The 15,342-nt window shown below is 31.5% G+C and overlaps 1 protein-coding gene and 1 long non-coding RNA gene across 2 annotated transcripts; both read right to left on the minus strand.

Moving 5' to 3' along the window:
- Positions 1–415: 415 nt before the first annotated feature.
- Positions 416–5,676, minus strand: LOC136986448 (uncharacterized). The gene is made up of 7 exons (XM_067283974.1): positions 5,493–5,676; positions 5,135–5,214; positions 1,502–1,627; positions 1,187–1,427; positions 896–1,117; positions 522–607; positions 416–450 (listed from the first exon to the last, which is right to left on the minus strand). The coding sequence occupies exons 3-6, from the start codon at positions 1,592–1,594 to the stop codon at positions 558–560; spliced, it is 606 nt and encodes a 201-aa protein (XP_067140075.1). The 5' UTR covers positions 1,595–1,627; positions 5,135–5,214; positions 5,493–5,676; the 3' UTR covers positions 416–450; positions 522–557.
- Positions 5,677–5,759: 83 nt separating this feature from the next.
- On the minus strand, positions 5,760–7,129 carry LOC136986450 (uncharacterized). Its single transcript, XR_010882486.1, has 3 exons — positions 6,936–7,129; positions 6,059–6,196; positions 5,760–5,991 (listed from the first exon to the last, which is right to left on the minus strand). It is a non-coding gene; the product is annotated as an uncharacterized lncRNA (long non-coding RNA).
- Between the last annotated feature and the right edge of the window lie 8,213 nt (positions 7,130–15,342).

Consider the following 15,342-nt stretch of genomic DNA (forward strand, 5'->3'; position numbering starts at 1 on the left):
ATGAAATTAAAATCGAATTTCTTACCATTTTATAGTTCCACGAATTGCAAAACGACAATAAAGATATTAATAAGAAAACATTTTATTATAAACAACAAGATTTTTCTGTTGACAAAAATATGAAGTGACTTCATTGAAAATATATTTACATTGATTTACATAATATAAAATATAATAATGCGATTTTATAAAATTGATTTCGTTGTCAATTAGTTAAGAGATTGGATTGATAAAACACTTGACTCGATGCTTCCCGATATGCCAAGCAGAGGTGTCGCCCAAGAGGTCTTCCTGAGGCCGGTTTCCCTCTATTTATATTTAAGCACGTGAAGAAAAATCGGAAAACTCCACGCGCCAACCCGGGCACGTGGAGTTTTCCGGGTGAACCTACTTTGCTTATATCTTCAGAGGAGAATCATTTGTTGTTATTCCCATTATAAGCGACCGTATCTGGAATTACGTAAACCATTTTTAAAAAACACGATTATAACAATGTATTTTTAACATAAAATTCAATTTACCTTTTAGAATTTACATTCCAAACTTTCAGTTGATTATTACAATTTTAAATATTGAAACTTCTGATACACGTTGTACGTATCAACAACTGTAAAGAATTCATTTAAAATTTGCATAATATATTTCTAAAGTTAATTTTTTATAAATTTAAATTTAATAGTAAATTGTAATTATTTATAAACAATTATGTGATACATTTTTCTAATTTTACATTGATTTATTCATAGTCCAAGTTACTGAATGAGTAACAGCGATGTAATTAATCATAATTAATAATTCATAAACATAATTATTGCACCATAATTAAATTTTATACGTTTTTACTATAATTGGCCCATATTTTTCCCAGGAAAGTTCAAAATATTCCTCAACTTACCGGATTGGCAATCATTAAATACATCCAAGATCACATAACATTGCGGCTTATACAGTTTAATGATATTCTTCACGGCATGATTTAAGATTTTACGAAATTTTTCTATCTTTTCTGATAGCATAAGGGGATTTATTCCATAATTTAATAAGCGATGATGATATCTCCTTCGAATTATATGAATATTCCTCGGATGATACGATCTTATGTTTTCCGTTTCGAGATCTATAAAATACAATTAAATTACATCAAGTTTGATTAATCACAAGAAAGAAAAGTAAATAAACAAATCACCGTGTTCCAAAAATATCCAAATCTTCAAAATTTTTATAAAAAGCTTTCCAAATTCCTTATAAAAATTGTTAACTAAGTCGGATAGTGTCGTTATATTGTTGACAAATTCCTCGTGTTTGTCATCAACTATGGACAAAATGACGGAAGCGTAAGAGAAATCGATGAAATTTAAATGTTTCTTGTACTTCAGGGCAATGTCTACATAAGCTAACTTGTACAGATTTCTTTCACTAATCAGCAACTTTAACATGAGAAAATATAAAATAATTCATTTTATTTTGCTTCGAAACAAATTAAAATATTAAAGATATTTACCAAATCTGTTTCAAGATCCTTTGAAATGACGTTCCTAATCAGTTGCATATTTTTAATTAGTTGAATGTTTATAATGTCTATCATGTAATTCATACACAAAAGTTTCGTCTGATGAAGTTTTATTATCTAAAATATACAAAAGTTAATTCATTACTAAAGTATTTCACACTATATTTGTATTGCGCGATATGTTTTTTAATGTTTATTATTTAATATGTACAAAAGTCTTTATTAAATTATGGTGCATTAATATTTTCGTTAACTGTAATATCAGGTCATTTAAAAAGGTGTTCTCAATGTTTAATGTCATCACTTGAAATATATAAGGCTGGGTGAAAAATAACTAGGCATTGATAAATCACTGTAATTACTATCTGTCTAATGCAAATATGATGAAAATTATTTGTCTTATACCATGTTGAGTGCAAATATAGTTGAAATCTTAAATATAGACACCGGCGCCATCAACTAATAATACGTTCCTCGGATCGTGTTGTGAATGAATGGACACTTCTCTGTGAGTCTGCAGTCGAATCTGTAGCCATTTTAGTTTCAAATGACAATTCTGATTGTTTTCGGCCGAATTGTGGCATGGTGTCTTTCACAGTACGCTACTATTTCTACACTGCAATCACTGATTTCCATACCTGATAGCGTGCAGCAATCTGCGCTCCTCCCGAACAGACAAATGGTCGGCTATCTTTTGTGCCACTGAGCGTGTAATTTCACTCGGTCACTAATAATAATAATAATACTTTATTAACATAATAGGCATAGCTTGTTACAATGGGGGTATATATAATTCCAACAATAACCAAAATGTAAGCGAACATCAGATAACAATATTGAATGTTAACTTCCTGTTTTGACATTATAAAGGATTTCATAAATTTATATTCATGATTTGTTTGACATTGTTGTATAAAAGTATAGATTTCTCTAGTGGTAGCTTGATCAAATTTGCTATACATATTACTTTCGTTTTTTTACTTATCACTTAAACCGCTAATGGTTTTCAACTCTGGTCTTTCTTCCTTATCACAATCATAGAATAAATGCATTTTAGTTAAAAAATTTCCGACACCAAGGACATATAGTGTGTGCAAATTCTATGAATTTATCTTCTATAATTAAACCTTTATGATTGAGTCTCAGCTGTGTAAATTTTTTTTTTTTTTAACTTTAAATGCTAGATTAAGAAAATAGTAGTTGTTAACATAAGGGTAATGAAATAGTTTGTTATAATAAAACTTGTTATTCTTTTTCAGCACATCCTCAGTATCTTGAACAACGGAATACTCTATGACTCTATATATTACTTGATTAATTAATTTGCTGATTGTTATTTCTGAGGTAATCGATGACTAGGTCAATAGAAAAACTATATCCATTCAAAATTAGGGACAGTTGCGTTATCCAATTTCGATTTATATTTATTCTCTTTGATCTGTCATCTAAGGCAATTAATTACAAGTCTTATAGATAAATCTTCTGTGTTTATGATCTTTTGTAGCCATTTAATATATCCTTTAACCAAGACTGTGTTTAGCTTAAATCTTTTGAATTCTAAACGAGGTACACTTTCTGGCGTTTTATATTCTAATTGGTACAATTTGCGAATAAAAATATTTTAGATTTTTTCTAAATCGTTAAATTTGTTTCGAGTCCAAATTGGAGCAGCATAGCACAACGCGTATAACACTACATAATTAAATAGTAGAAAGTGGGTCCTATTATTTATCATCTTCGCTTTGCAAAATAAGGTTATTAAATTATTCATCAGATTTATAGACTTTGCAACAATGTATCTGTAGTATTTATCAAAGGATAAATTATACATCCATGTAATTCCCAAAAATTTATTTTCGTTGAGGATTTTTATTTTTTCATTATTGATGTAGAAAGACATAGCTTTTTTTCGACAATCTTGTCCCATTTCTGAAGATCATAACTTCGGATTTACTAAAGTTTATTTTGACTTTTAAATTATTTAAGTTTAATATCCACGTTTCAGTGATGCCGATGACTATAAAATATTTTGTACTTGTGGTATGCAATTTACTTCTAAGTCCCTGACAATTCCAAAAGCTAATTAAAATTTCGTTAGGTTTGATCGTAGCGGCCGATGCACTATTCTCAATATCGCTGTAATTGACCAACTTTGAATCATTGTCAATCTTATTTATATCGTTATAATCTATGCAAACAGTTTCCTTGATATTAGATAGTATATTTGTTGTTGTAACTATGTTTTTTGTGTTAGACTGATAGTTTGATCTAAAAATAGATTAATTGGTATGATTTCATTGGTGTACATGTCAAGAGTATATTTGAGATTATTTTTAATGAAATGATCTTCTCTAGTTAATATTCTTGTGTCCGCCGAAAATTCAGCTTTGATTTTATTAATGAGGTGTCTTCTTCTAATTCTGGATCTATAGCATAAGTCTGACTTCATAAAAATTTTATTAGTCTCGTTTTCCAAGTTGGATTTTTTCAGCCAAAATTTTTTTTAAATGAGATTTCTGTCTCCGACCGATGACGTAGTTATTTTTATTACTTGGTCTTTTAAACCACTTTTTCCTAATTGAATTAAATTGTCAATTTCTATATTCTTAAAGAATTCATTGTGTCAGAATTGGATATTATTACTATCATTATAAATTATTATTACTATCATTATAAATTCTGTCCAATTCAAATTCGAACGTACCTTTTAAGTTTAGGCCCAACTTTGTTTTGTCTTCACATATTTGGATTTTATGTTCAATGGTTTTCACATCTTCTTTGGTTCTGATATTATTTTGTTCTATACGGCTGATTTCGTATTTAATTGACCCAATTTCCTGGTTTAACAGCTCAAATTTCCTTTGAATTAAGTCGTAAATTGACTTGAGCGAGTACTTCGGATCATTGTCGCTTGTTTGATCAGACTGATCCGATGATTCGAAGTAATCAATAATCTTGGATTTTTTCGTTGTCTCTCTATGATCTTTTATCTTTTCTTCAATTATATTTTCTTCACTTATTAAATCCATTAATTGACTCGTATTTTCTGAGCTTTGAGCAATTACCTTTTTCAGTCGTCCACGCCCCTTCTTTTGCATAACTGATTGGCTTGTACTTGGCGGAGAATGTTGCAACGGGCCCGGATTTGTTTCCACACCGGAAATTATTAACAATAATAGTATCAAATTCAATGAAAACGAATTCATCATGAGACTGTTAAACGATTGGTATCGTATTTTAAAACAAACAATTTGTCATAGCACTTGTTTAACACTCTGAACCAAAAAGTCACCAGCACCGACGATGGTTTACAGCGCCCCGGATGACTCGGTCACTATCCATACCAACCATGCGAAAATTTTAAATTCCATTGATTGATGTATATGCACACAAATTTTATTATTACAAAAATTATAGCGATTTCTCTTTACCTAGACCTAGTTACTTTCCACCCATCCTTATATATATATAAACTTATATAGAGAAAAGATATATTGCTACTAATGTATTCTATAATAGAGAGTAACTTATAAAAACCTCTACAATTATTTTATTTTCAAGATAAATTGTTACATAAAAATGATTTTCATTCATTATAACTATAAGTATTTAAAAATTACTAACCAGTAATGACTTTTCCAACAAATCTATTGACTTGAAAATTCTTCTAGAGATTAATAGTTTTCCCAAATTTTCTCTGGAATCTTCAGATAAAAATTTATTATGGTTTTTATAAATAAATGAAAAAACATATTAAAATAATTAATAAATTAAAAGTTTTACTTAAAATGGCTGATAGTATTTTAATTAAAATTATGTATACACTGTATTTTTTAATTGGCCTATCAGTGAACGTTTTAACTGTTTTACATAATTCTGCAGAGACGTAGTCTCAATAAAAGGGTGTCTGTGCGAACAAACACTGTTCTGGGTGATTAGACATGGCGGCAAGAAAGATCACTTAGTTTTTTCAAATTTTTACCTAATAAGCAGTCGTAGAAAATATCTTGTGGGCAATAACAGACGAATTTATCTGCTAAATCATTCAATCCCGCATCATCCAAATCTCGCAGAAGTTCTAAGAGTTCATCGGCGTATAATAGAAACAATGATTTAAAAGCTTCTATAAACCTACGAATTAATATATATTCCTCTTCTGATTTCTTTCCTGAAAGATCATCAGATAAATATTAAGATTCGATCATAAAATTTTTGTATTAATTAATTTTTGAATCTTTCTTACCCAATTTCGAAGACTTGCAATATTTTAGTACTGAAATGTAACTGTTAATTCTGAGTTTCTTGAATTTGTTACAACATGGTATTAAATATTTAATTATTTTAAAGAATTTTACGATGTCATCGTCTCCTTTCTGGTAGGGGAATAAGGTAAAATGTTCGAATTTGAACTTATTGTCAGCATATTTGAATGCGAAGTCGAGTAATACGAATTTGAAAAACTTCACTTCATCCAGAGTTCTCTAAAAATTATTTAACGGGTTAATTTATCAATTGTTTTTAAATTTTACGAGTAAACTTTATACTCACCAAAAATTCGGAATTTATATATTCTGTAGAGAATTCATGAACAAAAGATTCAACGTTTTCTATCATACTCATTGTGATAAAACATTTCATTTTATTCTTGTCATTCAGGCGCAAAAAATAGGAGCTTTCGGACATTGCCTAAAAATGAACCTTACCTACTTAAGATTATTTATTAAATTTTTGCATACTTATTATGTATAAAAATATTACTAAATTCTAAAATATACTCATGTATAATCACACGATAAGAGAGTATTGAGATATCCGCTTTCGAATTTGGTCCTTTTTTTGAGCGTGTTCGTCATTCGATTCACATTCAAGCAAATTAAACCGATTCCTGAGAATAGTACTGAAATCAGCTTGATTTACATGGCTATGATGTTTGGAACATGCAAAGCACTTCCCATTATAAAAATGAGACAATCCGGATGAAACTCGAATCCGGACTCTAGGAGTAAGCCGATGCCCTGACTACAAGGCCATTTAAACATATTTTAGCATTCGGTAGAGAAATTATAAAACAAATTCAGTTACTAGACTTAATTTGCAACTTAATTGCAAAAAACCAAAATGATGTCATTATTACAAATGCTAGCATATCACGTAATTTGCAAATAATGGAGAAAATGTCTAATGTTGAAGCAGAGATAAAGAATTAATAACATTATTAATATATAACTTAATTTAATTTTAATTAAAATAATAATTTTGTGCGAAATTTGGGCTATGATAGGTTCGTATACTAATGAAGGAATTAATATTATGGAAGTGCCTCTAGTTGTTACATAAGAAATTTTTTAATTTCAAATTAATACGTGTGACATGAATAACTACAGATTATATCTGTCAACTACAATATTAAAATAGGAAAACTTACAAAATATATTTTTCTTCGGAATTTTTTGCATCGAAGAATTCCAGGAGATCGAATGGATTCCAAATTCGATTTCTTAATAACGTATAAAAGTTTTAAATTTGCTTCTGTATTAACTTCGGATTCATTTTCAGAAACATAATTTTTTTCCTCGGATTCCGTGTCCGAATCGATGCTCTCCTCCTCCATATCATCTTTAAAATGAAATCAAATTGATTATAAATACGTATAAAAGATTAAGCAGAAATACTCGCATTGGCCAAGTTAAAAACAACCAAAATTTGAATTGTAATGTTTGTGTTTATTTCTTTCTTCCCAGTCAACCACTGCTAGTTGCCTGGAAAGAAATACTGTTTATACTAATGTCACCGTGAAAACTCTCCGTGCTGGTAATCTGCTATCAAACTATACAAAGTTTAAACCTTGTATAGTTTGGCAGTGAAGGGAAGTGTATTAACACCTAAATAGCGACTCGTGAAAGTTCTCCCGGGAGGCACCCCTCCTTGACAAATTGCCACGTGTTGCCCACCAAACTAACAACGTAATTAAATGCCATACGGGTTTTACAAGTGGACAATCGTGTTTTGAGGAATTGAGGAACAAAATTGCTTGTATTGGCCCCCTCTTCCACTCATTTCATTTTGTCAGTCTAATTTCATAACACCCTGTAAAATGTAAGAGTTTATAATAAAACATTCCTGAAAAATCTTCATTATTCGCCTTACTCAACTTTAAAATTTCGCTATTTTAGTTTTATATTTACGTTTTTAGTAATTCGGTATTTAATTAGTGTTACTTTTTGGCCTTTTTTTAAATAATAAAAAATTAATGTGTGTTTTGTGTATATAATTATAATTTAAAAAATGTAAATGCTCGTAACAAGTAAAGCCGGATGCACACATGCGGCGCGGCAAGGAAAAGCGGCAGAATGACGTCACTTTTAATTATTATGCCTTTGTGTCCTTAATTATAGCTTAAATTTATCTTTGTATACTAAGTACAGTACATTTATCAATTAACAGGACTTATTATACTGGAAAATTATGGATGCAGATATTTAGTCTTACTGATCAGAAATATTATAAAAATAAAAAATATAAAAAAACTAAATAAAAAATATTATTTCTGATCAGTAAGACTAAATATCTGCATCCATAATTTTCCAGTATAATAAGTCCTGTTAATTGATAAATGTACTTAGTATACAAAGATAAATTTAAGACGTCACTTTTTCTCGCCGCAGAAGTCGATTTTGTGCCGCTTTTCTCGTGCTGCAAAAGTTGGCTGAATTCTATTTTTGGCGGCGACCGCCGCCAAGAGACGTTTCTATCAGCCAATAACAGTTCGTCTGGTTGTCACGTGAGAAAATACAACCACGTGGTGTTTTAATGGCGGAAAGTTCGACGCGGTTAACCGAGATAACAAACATCAGAATGAAGAGGAAAGGATAATAAATTTAACACAAATTCTACACAAATAATCATAATATAATTTAATTCAAAGAACAAAACAACCGAAACTTACTCAAAATAGTATTTTTTATCGAGATATTTTAATCGAGGAATAAGCCTATTTTGTACACCAGTTCTTTCTCGATCCAAGAAAATATTTCTAATCCAAAATCTTCGTTCGAATCTTCGACAAAATCTTCTAGCTAAATAGAGCAAGCCGTATGAAACAAAATATGTAAACACGTGGATAGCGGCAGTGTCGGTATCGTTCGCCATCTTGAATACTGAACGCATGCGCCGAAATGTAAGCGGATTGCCGCTTGTGTGGTCGTGCTGCCGCGCGGCGAAGATGCATGTGTGCATTTTCCTTAACAAGTCCGACTCTACTGGGAATGAGATAATCTACCTCTCTCTATCTCCCCACCCCTCGACATTTAATCACCAAAATTTAATAGTGTCAATACCTCAAACACACAAACATTCATGTAAAATTTCAGAAATTTTCTACAAAAAGCACAGGAATTATTAAGATTTTCAAAAGTGGGTGAACAAAATCGTACTCCTCCCACACATATGCACACTAATATCCATAAATACAAAGGAAACCCTCGAAATTTTTGCATTTCTCGACGTTTGAAAGTACCCTGAGTCCAAAAATGTAAAAATCTTGGAAGTCATTTATTTACCGATCGTCATACTTTCTCTATGTTATGTATGTAATAGAGAGGGAGATAGTAAAGAACAGATACACTGTAGAAATTCGCTAATGTGACACTTACCAGATCAGAGTGGTGCCGGATTAACGAATTTCTATTTTACTAGATACATATGAAGATGCTTTTACTCTATGCCTTGAGCAATATTCTTTGAATTACAAACAAGAAAACGGACACAAAACAAACAATGAAAATTTAAAAATAAAAAAAACGCAATGTCAGACAACACAAATAAAAGTACAATTCTCATTCGAAAATATTAATTAAATAAATTAAAAATCGAATTAAATTCAACATAAAATACAAAATTCGGCGTAAAATGTTATTAATATGTATATCAAAATATGAATAATTAATTAATTAATTAAAGATAAGCAAACTAAATTGAATAATAAATTAAACTTACCAAATAAATATTCTCTTTCGATAATACTTAAATCAATATATCCAAAAAGCTTATAAATATAGATAAGAAGGCATCTTGTGGTATCACAATAACTCTTCATCTTCATGTTTAGATCGATATCCTTGCAGTATCTTTCTACATCGGGATTTTCTTGAAGCATATTGCTGAAGGATCTCATCGCTAACATCTCTTTATTGTTAAACATATTAAAAATCTCTGTTTTGAATATCGAAAAGCTAAATTCTTTCGTTAAACTTCAGAGGATCCATCCTAATCTCGTCCTACCAACAGTCAACGTGTGAATGAATCGAAAATTTGAACTGTTTTTAACCATTTGTTGTTGAATGGTCATTGGTTAAAGATTTATTCTTTTGTCATTGTTTGACGTTGCCGTTTAGAAACTAACATGACTCATTATCTTAGTTGATGACGAAGTACAAATCCAAATAGAGTAGTCCTGCAACAACAACTCATTTGGCTTTCATATTTTTATTGAAAGTTATTGATTAAGATCCTTATTAGAATCGCCTACCTAGGCATAATAAATTATGGGTGCCTTTGGGTAAGTGGTTTTATGTAAGTTATAATTTAGATTGCAAACAATTGAGCCATCCACATAATACGTGTCGATAATGAATCTGAATATCCGTAGGCTCTATTACTTTTCGACTGATACAGGTGCTAATTATATACGCAATACGAGCATTACCAGGAGGCATCATTTTTTCATTTTAGGATTCCTGGGAAATTATTTGTTTTATTTACGGGATATTGTTTACAAGGCGTTTACTACTATTTAATTAACTCATATATTTTATAAATTAAACCGCGATTTTAAATATTTCATGTTAACAAACCTGAAATTTGGAGAATTATATGTTTTTTTTTTTTTTTTTTTTTTAGGAGTAATTACATTCTGTAATTAGATTTTGGAGAGGAACGAGAGTGAAAACGGATCTCACTGCAAAAATATTATTTATAGAGCCTCACAAAGTTGCTATTAAATTTATTTGTGACTTTCTTTTTAGTGTAATAATCGGGTTATTGGACCAACTATGTCGCTATTTGTCATTTCAGAAAAATTTAAATTTTCCCTTTTATTACACATTGTTTTAAACGATACTGTAAAAGGTATTTGTTGCAGTTTTACCGTCCCTTGGGGTAACTATGACATAGCCTGTTTGTTGTATAGTAAACTCCATTAGTCGCAATGTACCCGGCAGCAATGGCAAGTAGGAAAAGAAAAAGGGAGAGAAACAAAATTCATTTATTAGTTAGTAAATAACCCCTCGATTCTATGAAATTTACTTCTGTAGCTTAAACCAGCTAAACCAATTGATGAAAATTACTTGTATTTATAGACAGAGCATAGCTATAAGAGCACTAGGTAGGGTGCCACATTCAGCATCAGTTAACTAATGTTGCTGTGGCACAAAACATCTACCTAGGAAGCCAAGGTGGTTTTCTGAGATTAAACTATTCGCAGATTAAAGTATTGCGCTAAATTTATTTAAGTCAGCTTATTTTCTGCTTCATTAACACTTGGTTTCTATTTGACTACTGATAATCTGCGTAAATTTTGCTTATTCGTTGATATATTTGCATATATTTTGATTGATTTGTACACAGTTTACTAGTATTTTGGCTTATTTGTTGTAGTATTTACATGTACTACGACTGATTTACTACTATTTTCTGATGCACTCATTCATTAATAATTGTTTGTGTATTCCACACGCTGATACATATCATTCTAAAACATAATAATAAATTTTCCTGGTTGATTACGATAAAAATACTTAATTACAATGAACAAATAATACTTAAAGTATAAATTTTAGTGTATAAATCCGAAGAAATCCGGAGAAATAAAATATGTTTTAGTCTGAGTAGGATTCAAACCAGTGGCGTAGCGAGAGGGGTGCAAGCGGGTCTATCGTGCACCGGACGCCACTCGCAGAGGGGCGCCCAAACGGTCTCCAGGACAAACTATATGTGTTTCTGGAGGGGGAAGGGGGCGCCAATAAAGTGTCGTGCCCCGGGCGCCAGTTATGTTCGCTACGCCACTGATTCAAACCACGTCTTTTAAGCGTAACATAAAATACCAAGCATTTGCTATGCAATAAATGCAAAAATAAATCATTCTCAAGAGTGATGTTTAGTCATTCGATAGATCTCATATCTTTCGTATATTTCAGAACATAACTCGCTCCCTAGTCCTTATCGTGTATAAACTTTTATCTATAAAATTCGTACACCTCAATTTAACAAAAGTTCAATGAGCGTCACTCAAGTAAATTACAACAAGGTTGATTAAAGAGGGATTACTAGACTCGAAGTCTACTCTTTTTTAGGTTACACGGAGCATTACAAAATCGAAATTTTTATCCATCTTTATACTGACACGAAACACGAGAATACTAGGGTTAAAAGCAAAACAAGATTTTATGTAAATAAATAATTTTAATCTATATACAATTTTCTCTTTATAGTTTATTACATATGGTTTCCTCTAATATCAAATAATTTGAATTCACTGAATAACTATTTAACTATTCGCAATTCACTGTACAATATTAAAGAATATTTAAGTCAACATTTCAAAATAAGAATGTCAAATGTACATAAATAAATCTATAAGATACATCTACTGAGCTCAGTAAATAAATGTAATATCTCTACAATAATATTACAGACTTTCATTTGATTCTTAATCTATAGTCTCAGTCTATAGTCTACTTTATAATAACAATTTACTATATTATTTTTTCTGTGTCAATCGATTATCTTTATAATCTTTGGGTTATACTTTTAAACAGAAATGAGAGCCGGAACTTCGTCTAACATTAGAGACGATGTGAATAAAATTTGGAATAAATCCGTAAATTTAAAAGAAGAATTATGTTTCCAATGTTTTCTCACTTCAGTTACATCAACAGCAAGGCTCTATGGTTTGACATTTTTCAATCCTTGCTCTTGTAAGATGAACAATGAAAGTTTTTCGTATAAAATCTATGTATTATTTATCGAATGTATTTATTGGATACACTTCTTCATGATAATACTTACGATAATCCCTTTGCTAGGCAATAGAAACCCGTGCAATGCGATGTTCTCTCTTGTCCATCGTGATATCTTTGTCAAATTGATCTTCGCTTGTGGGGCTCTCTCGTATGCTCTTGTATTTAGTATTATGAAAAGAATCGATTTAAATCCAAAATTAAAATTAAGAAAATCGTGTTATTTTTGTCAGGATGAACTCTTTACTGTTATTAATTATACGGGAATCATCATCACGATTTCCGCTATAATTATTATAATATGGATTCAAGTATTAACCACTGTCATCGTTTATCCGGCTTTGGAAGAAGGTAAATCTTACAAATACGAAGCTCTTTTCTGTTGCGTTGAAATTGGAATCTGGTTGAATTTAATTATTGGAGGATTGTCTTACCTCTTTTACTTCCTTTTCGTGCTCGCAATTATATTGATGAAAGCATTTCGGAAAGTTTCTGAAGAATTATATCTGTTAAAGCGAAACAATCCGAATTTACATCTAGAATTGGAAGAGATCATGGTGCAGCATGATGAAATTTGGAATTACACCAATCAAATGAATGGTTCATTCAATTATATTATTACAATTTTATATTGCACTTTAATAACGGAAACGAGCCTACTATACTACACTGCTGCTTTTTCAGAAATAAAATTTGTATTGAGATTGTGTATTTTTTTAATGTGTTTTGCGGCATTATCTGTGTGCTTTCTAGTAGGATTCTTGTTATCTGCCTTCACATCTACTGTAAATAATTTACCGAAAATGAATAAACTAACATAATTTTAACTTATACTCGGTAAAATATATTTATTCGTTTCTTTCAGATGCTAACATCTTTTCAAGAAATTCGGAGATTTGCCGAATGCAAACTGCAACTGGAACAGAAATTGAAAGTAAGACTTTAATAAGACATTTAATTAAAATTTAAAGTTATATAAATTAAATTAAATTGATGTTTAGATATTGAATTTTATGAAGAGATTTGGAAAAGTTTTCTTGTGTTTATCTGTCAATAATTATTTTAACATAACAAAGAAGTTTCCAATTAAAGTAAGTAATTCAATAAACGTTATCGAGTGTTGATGAATATTATATAGAAAGATAAGTTCAATTTGCATTATTTCTTTAAATATTTTCAGATGGCCAGTGCTCTTCATTCTGTATTTTCTGGACTTTTGAAGTTAAGATCAACTGCTAGGCCGAAAATTAGCATTTGAATTTAAAAAATCACACGATTATAAGTGTTAGACATATCAAGAAACATTTTTTTTAAGTTTTTGTTTTATTTGAGTTTTGATTCGCACTTAAATACCAAAAAAAAAGGCTTGGTTTTGTCAAGCTCTGCAGATCTGTTTTTTTTAACTCTTTCCGTCCTATGGGCACTAAGAAGGCCTCTTTTTGCAAGCCCATTATGGATTCGGCCAGACTCACAATGGGCGGCCGGGTGGTAAGGAATGGGGCCCGACATATTCGGATGGACCACACCCCGAAAACTTCCGGGTCGAAAAATTCCGGGAATTTTTCGACCCGTCCGGATTCGATCCCGGGTTCCCCAGAGGCTGCCACCTCGACAGCTCGGCCATCCGGCTGTCAAAACTCTTAAGATCTGGTGGCGAGGAACGGGTCGTCCAATAATTCCTGAGGTTTCTGATCTGACCCCTCACAGCGGTAAGTGCTGTAGAATTGACATTACTTGATGTCATTATTTTAATAAAAATTTACTTTACATTTACCTCTCTGCATTTTGTTTTTTCTATTAACTTTTTATAAATTAGAATTTGTTTTGAGACGTATTCAGGAAGATTTTTATGGTGATGCGTCAGTCTCTTCATACCAAAGCAATCAGTTTTGTTACATTAAAATAATAATAAACATAGTAACGCATATACATTACATATATCATTACGATTAGGTAAGATTACGTAACTAAAGTAAATCTAAGGTAATTGAGTAACATTCTACCGAAACAACTAGAATTACGTTCCCTGGTCCCTCCGAATCTGCCTCGAGCAGCACCCATATTCTCAACATCGTGGATAGGCCACTGGATTTTTGGATAACTGTTTTCCTTCTGAAGCCCGGTGCAAAATAGACATTAGAGGAAATTGTTGTAGGCAAGTAACTGTTTTCCTTGGACGATCTGGCGATGTCGCCCCTTGTGATATCACGCGCGACACAGTTGTAAAGAACCAATGAACTTTTCGTCTATCTCTCTACGAACTATTATTCGGTAGTTTGTTTGTAAAATGGCAACGACGATTTGTTGGTGTTATCTTCGGTTGCTTCTATTTTTTGCCTATTTGGCAAAAATTTAATAAATAAACGAAACCAGGGTCTCAATAGAGAATAGCGAAGTTGATGCCGAAGTTTTAAACGCGAAAACGTGTACGTCGGACGTTCAGCGCCGCTTTCCTGTAAGTCTAGAAGTTTGACAGTGGCATTTGGAAAGTCAGTGGAATCATGCTCGACATTCCAAACGCCATTGTCAAACTTCTAGGCTTACAGGAAAGCGGCGCTGAACTTTCGACGTACACGTTTTCGCGTTGAAAACTTCGGCCTCAACCTCGCTAATAGATTCGCCGTCCTGATAGGCTCATAACTTTTATAAATTCAATTAAACCGACGGAATTATTTATACTTTTTTTTTAACTCTTTCCGCCCTGTGGGCACTAAGAGGGCCTCTTTTTGCAAGCCATTATGGGTTCCGCAAGGCCCATAATAGGGCAACCGGGTGGTGAGGGATGGGGCCCAACATAACCGGACGGACCACCCCCGA

The sequence above is a fragment of the Centruroides vittatus genome, unplaced genomic scaffold (genome assembly GCF_030686945.1).
Source record: "Centruroides vittatus isolate TY-2023 unplaced genomic scaffold, ASM3068694v2 scaffold_1025, whole genome shotgun sequence".
NCBI lineage: Eukaryota > Metazoa > Arthropoda > Arachnida > Scorpiones > Buthidae > Centruroides > Centruroides vittatus.

Bases quoted from the DNA above. Each gene is read 5' to 3' on its own strand.
- LOC136986448 (XM_067283974.1), bottom strand. From the start codon at position 1,594: ATGAATTACATGATAGACATTATAAACATTCAACTAATTAAAAATATG. The intron at 1,428-1,501 runs GTAAATATCTTT...CTCATGTTAAAG, and splicing joins AGGATCTTGAAACAGATTTG to TTGCTGATTAGTGAAAGAAA. The intron at 1,118-1,186 runs GTGATTTGTTTA...TGTATTTTATAG, and splicing joins TTGGATATTTTTGGAACACG to ATCTCGAAACGGAAAACATA.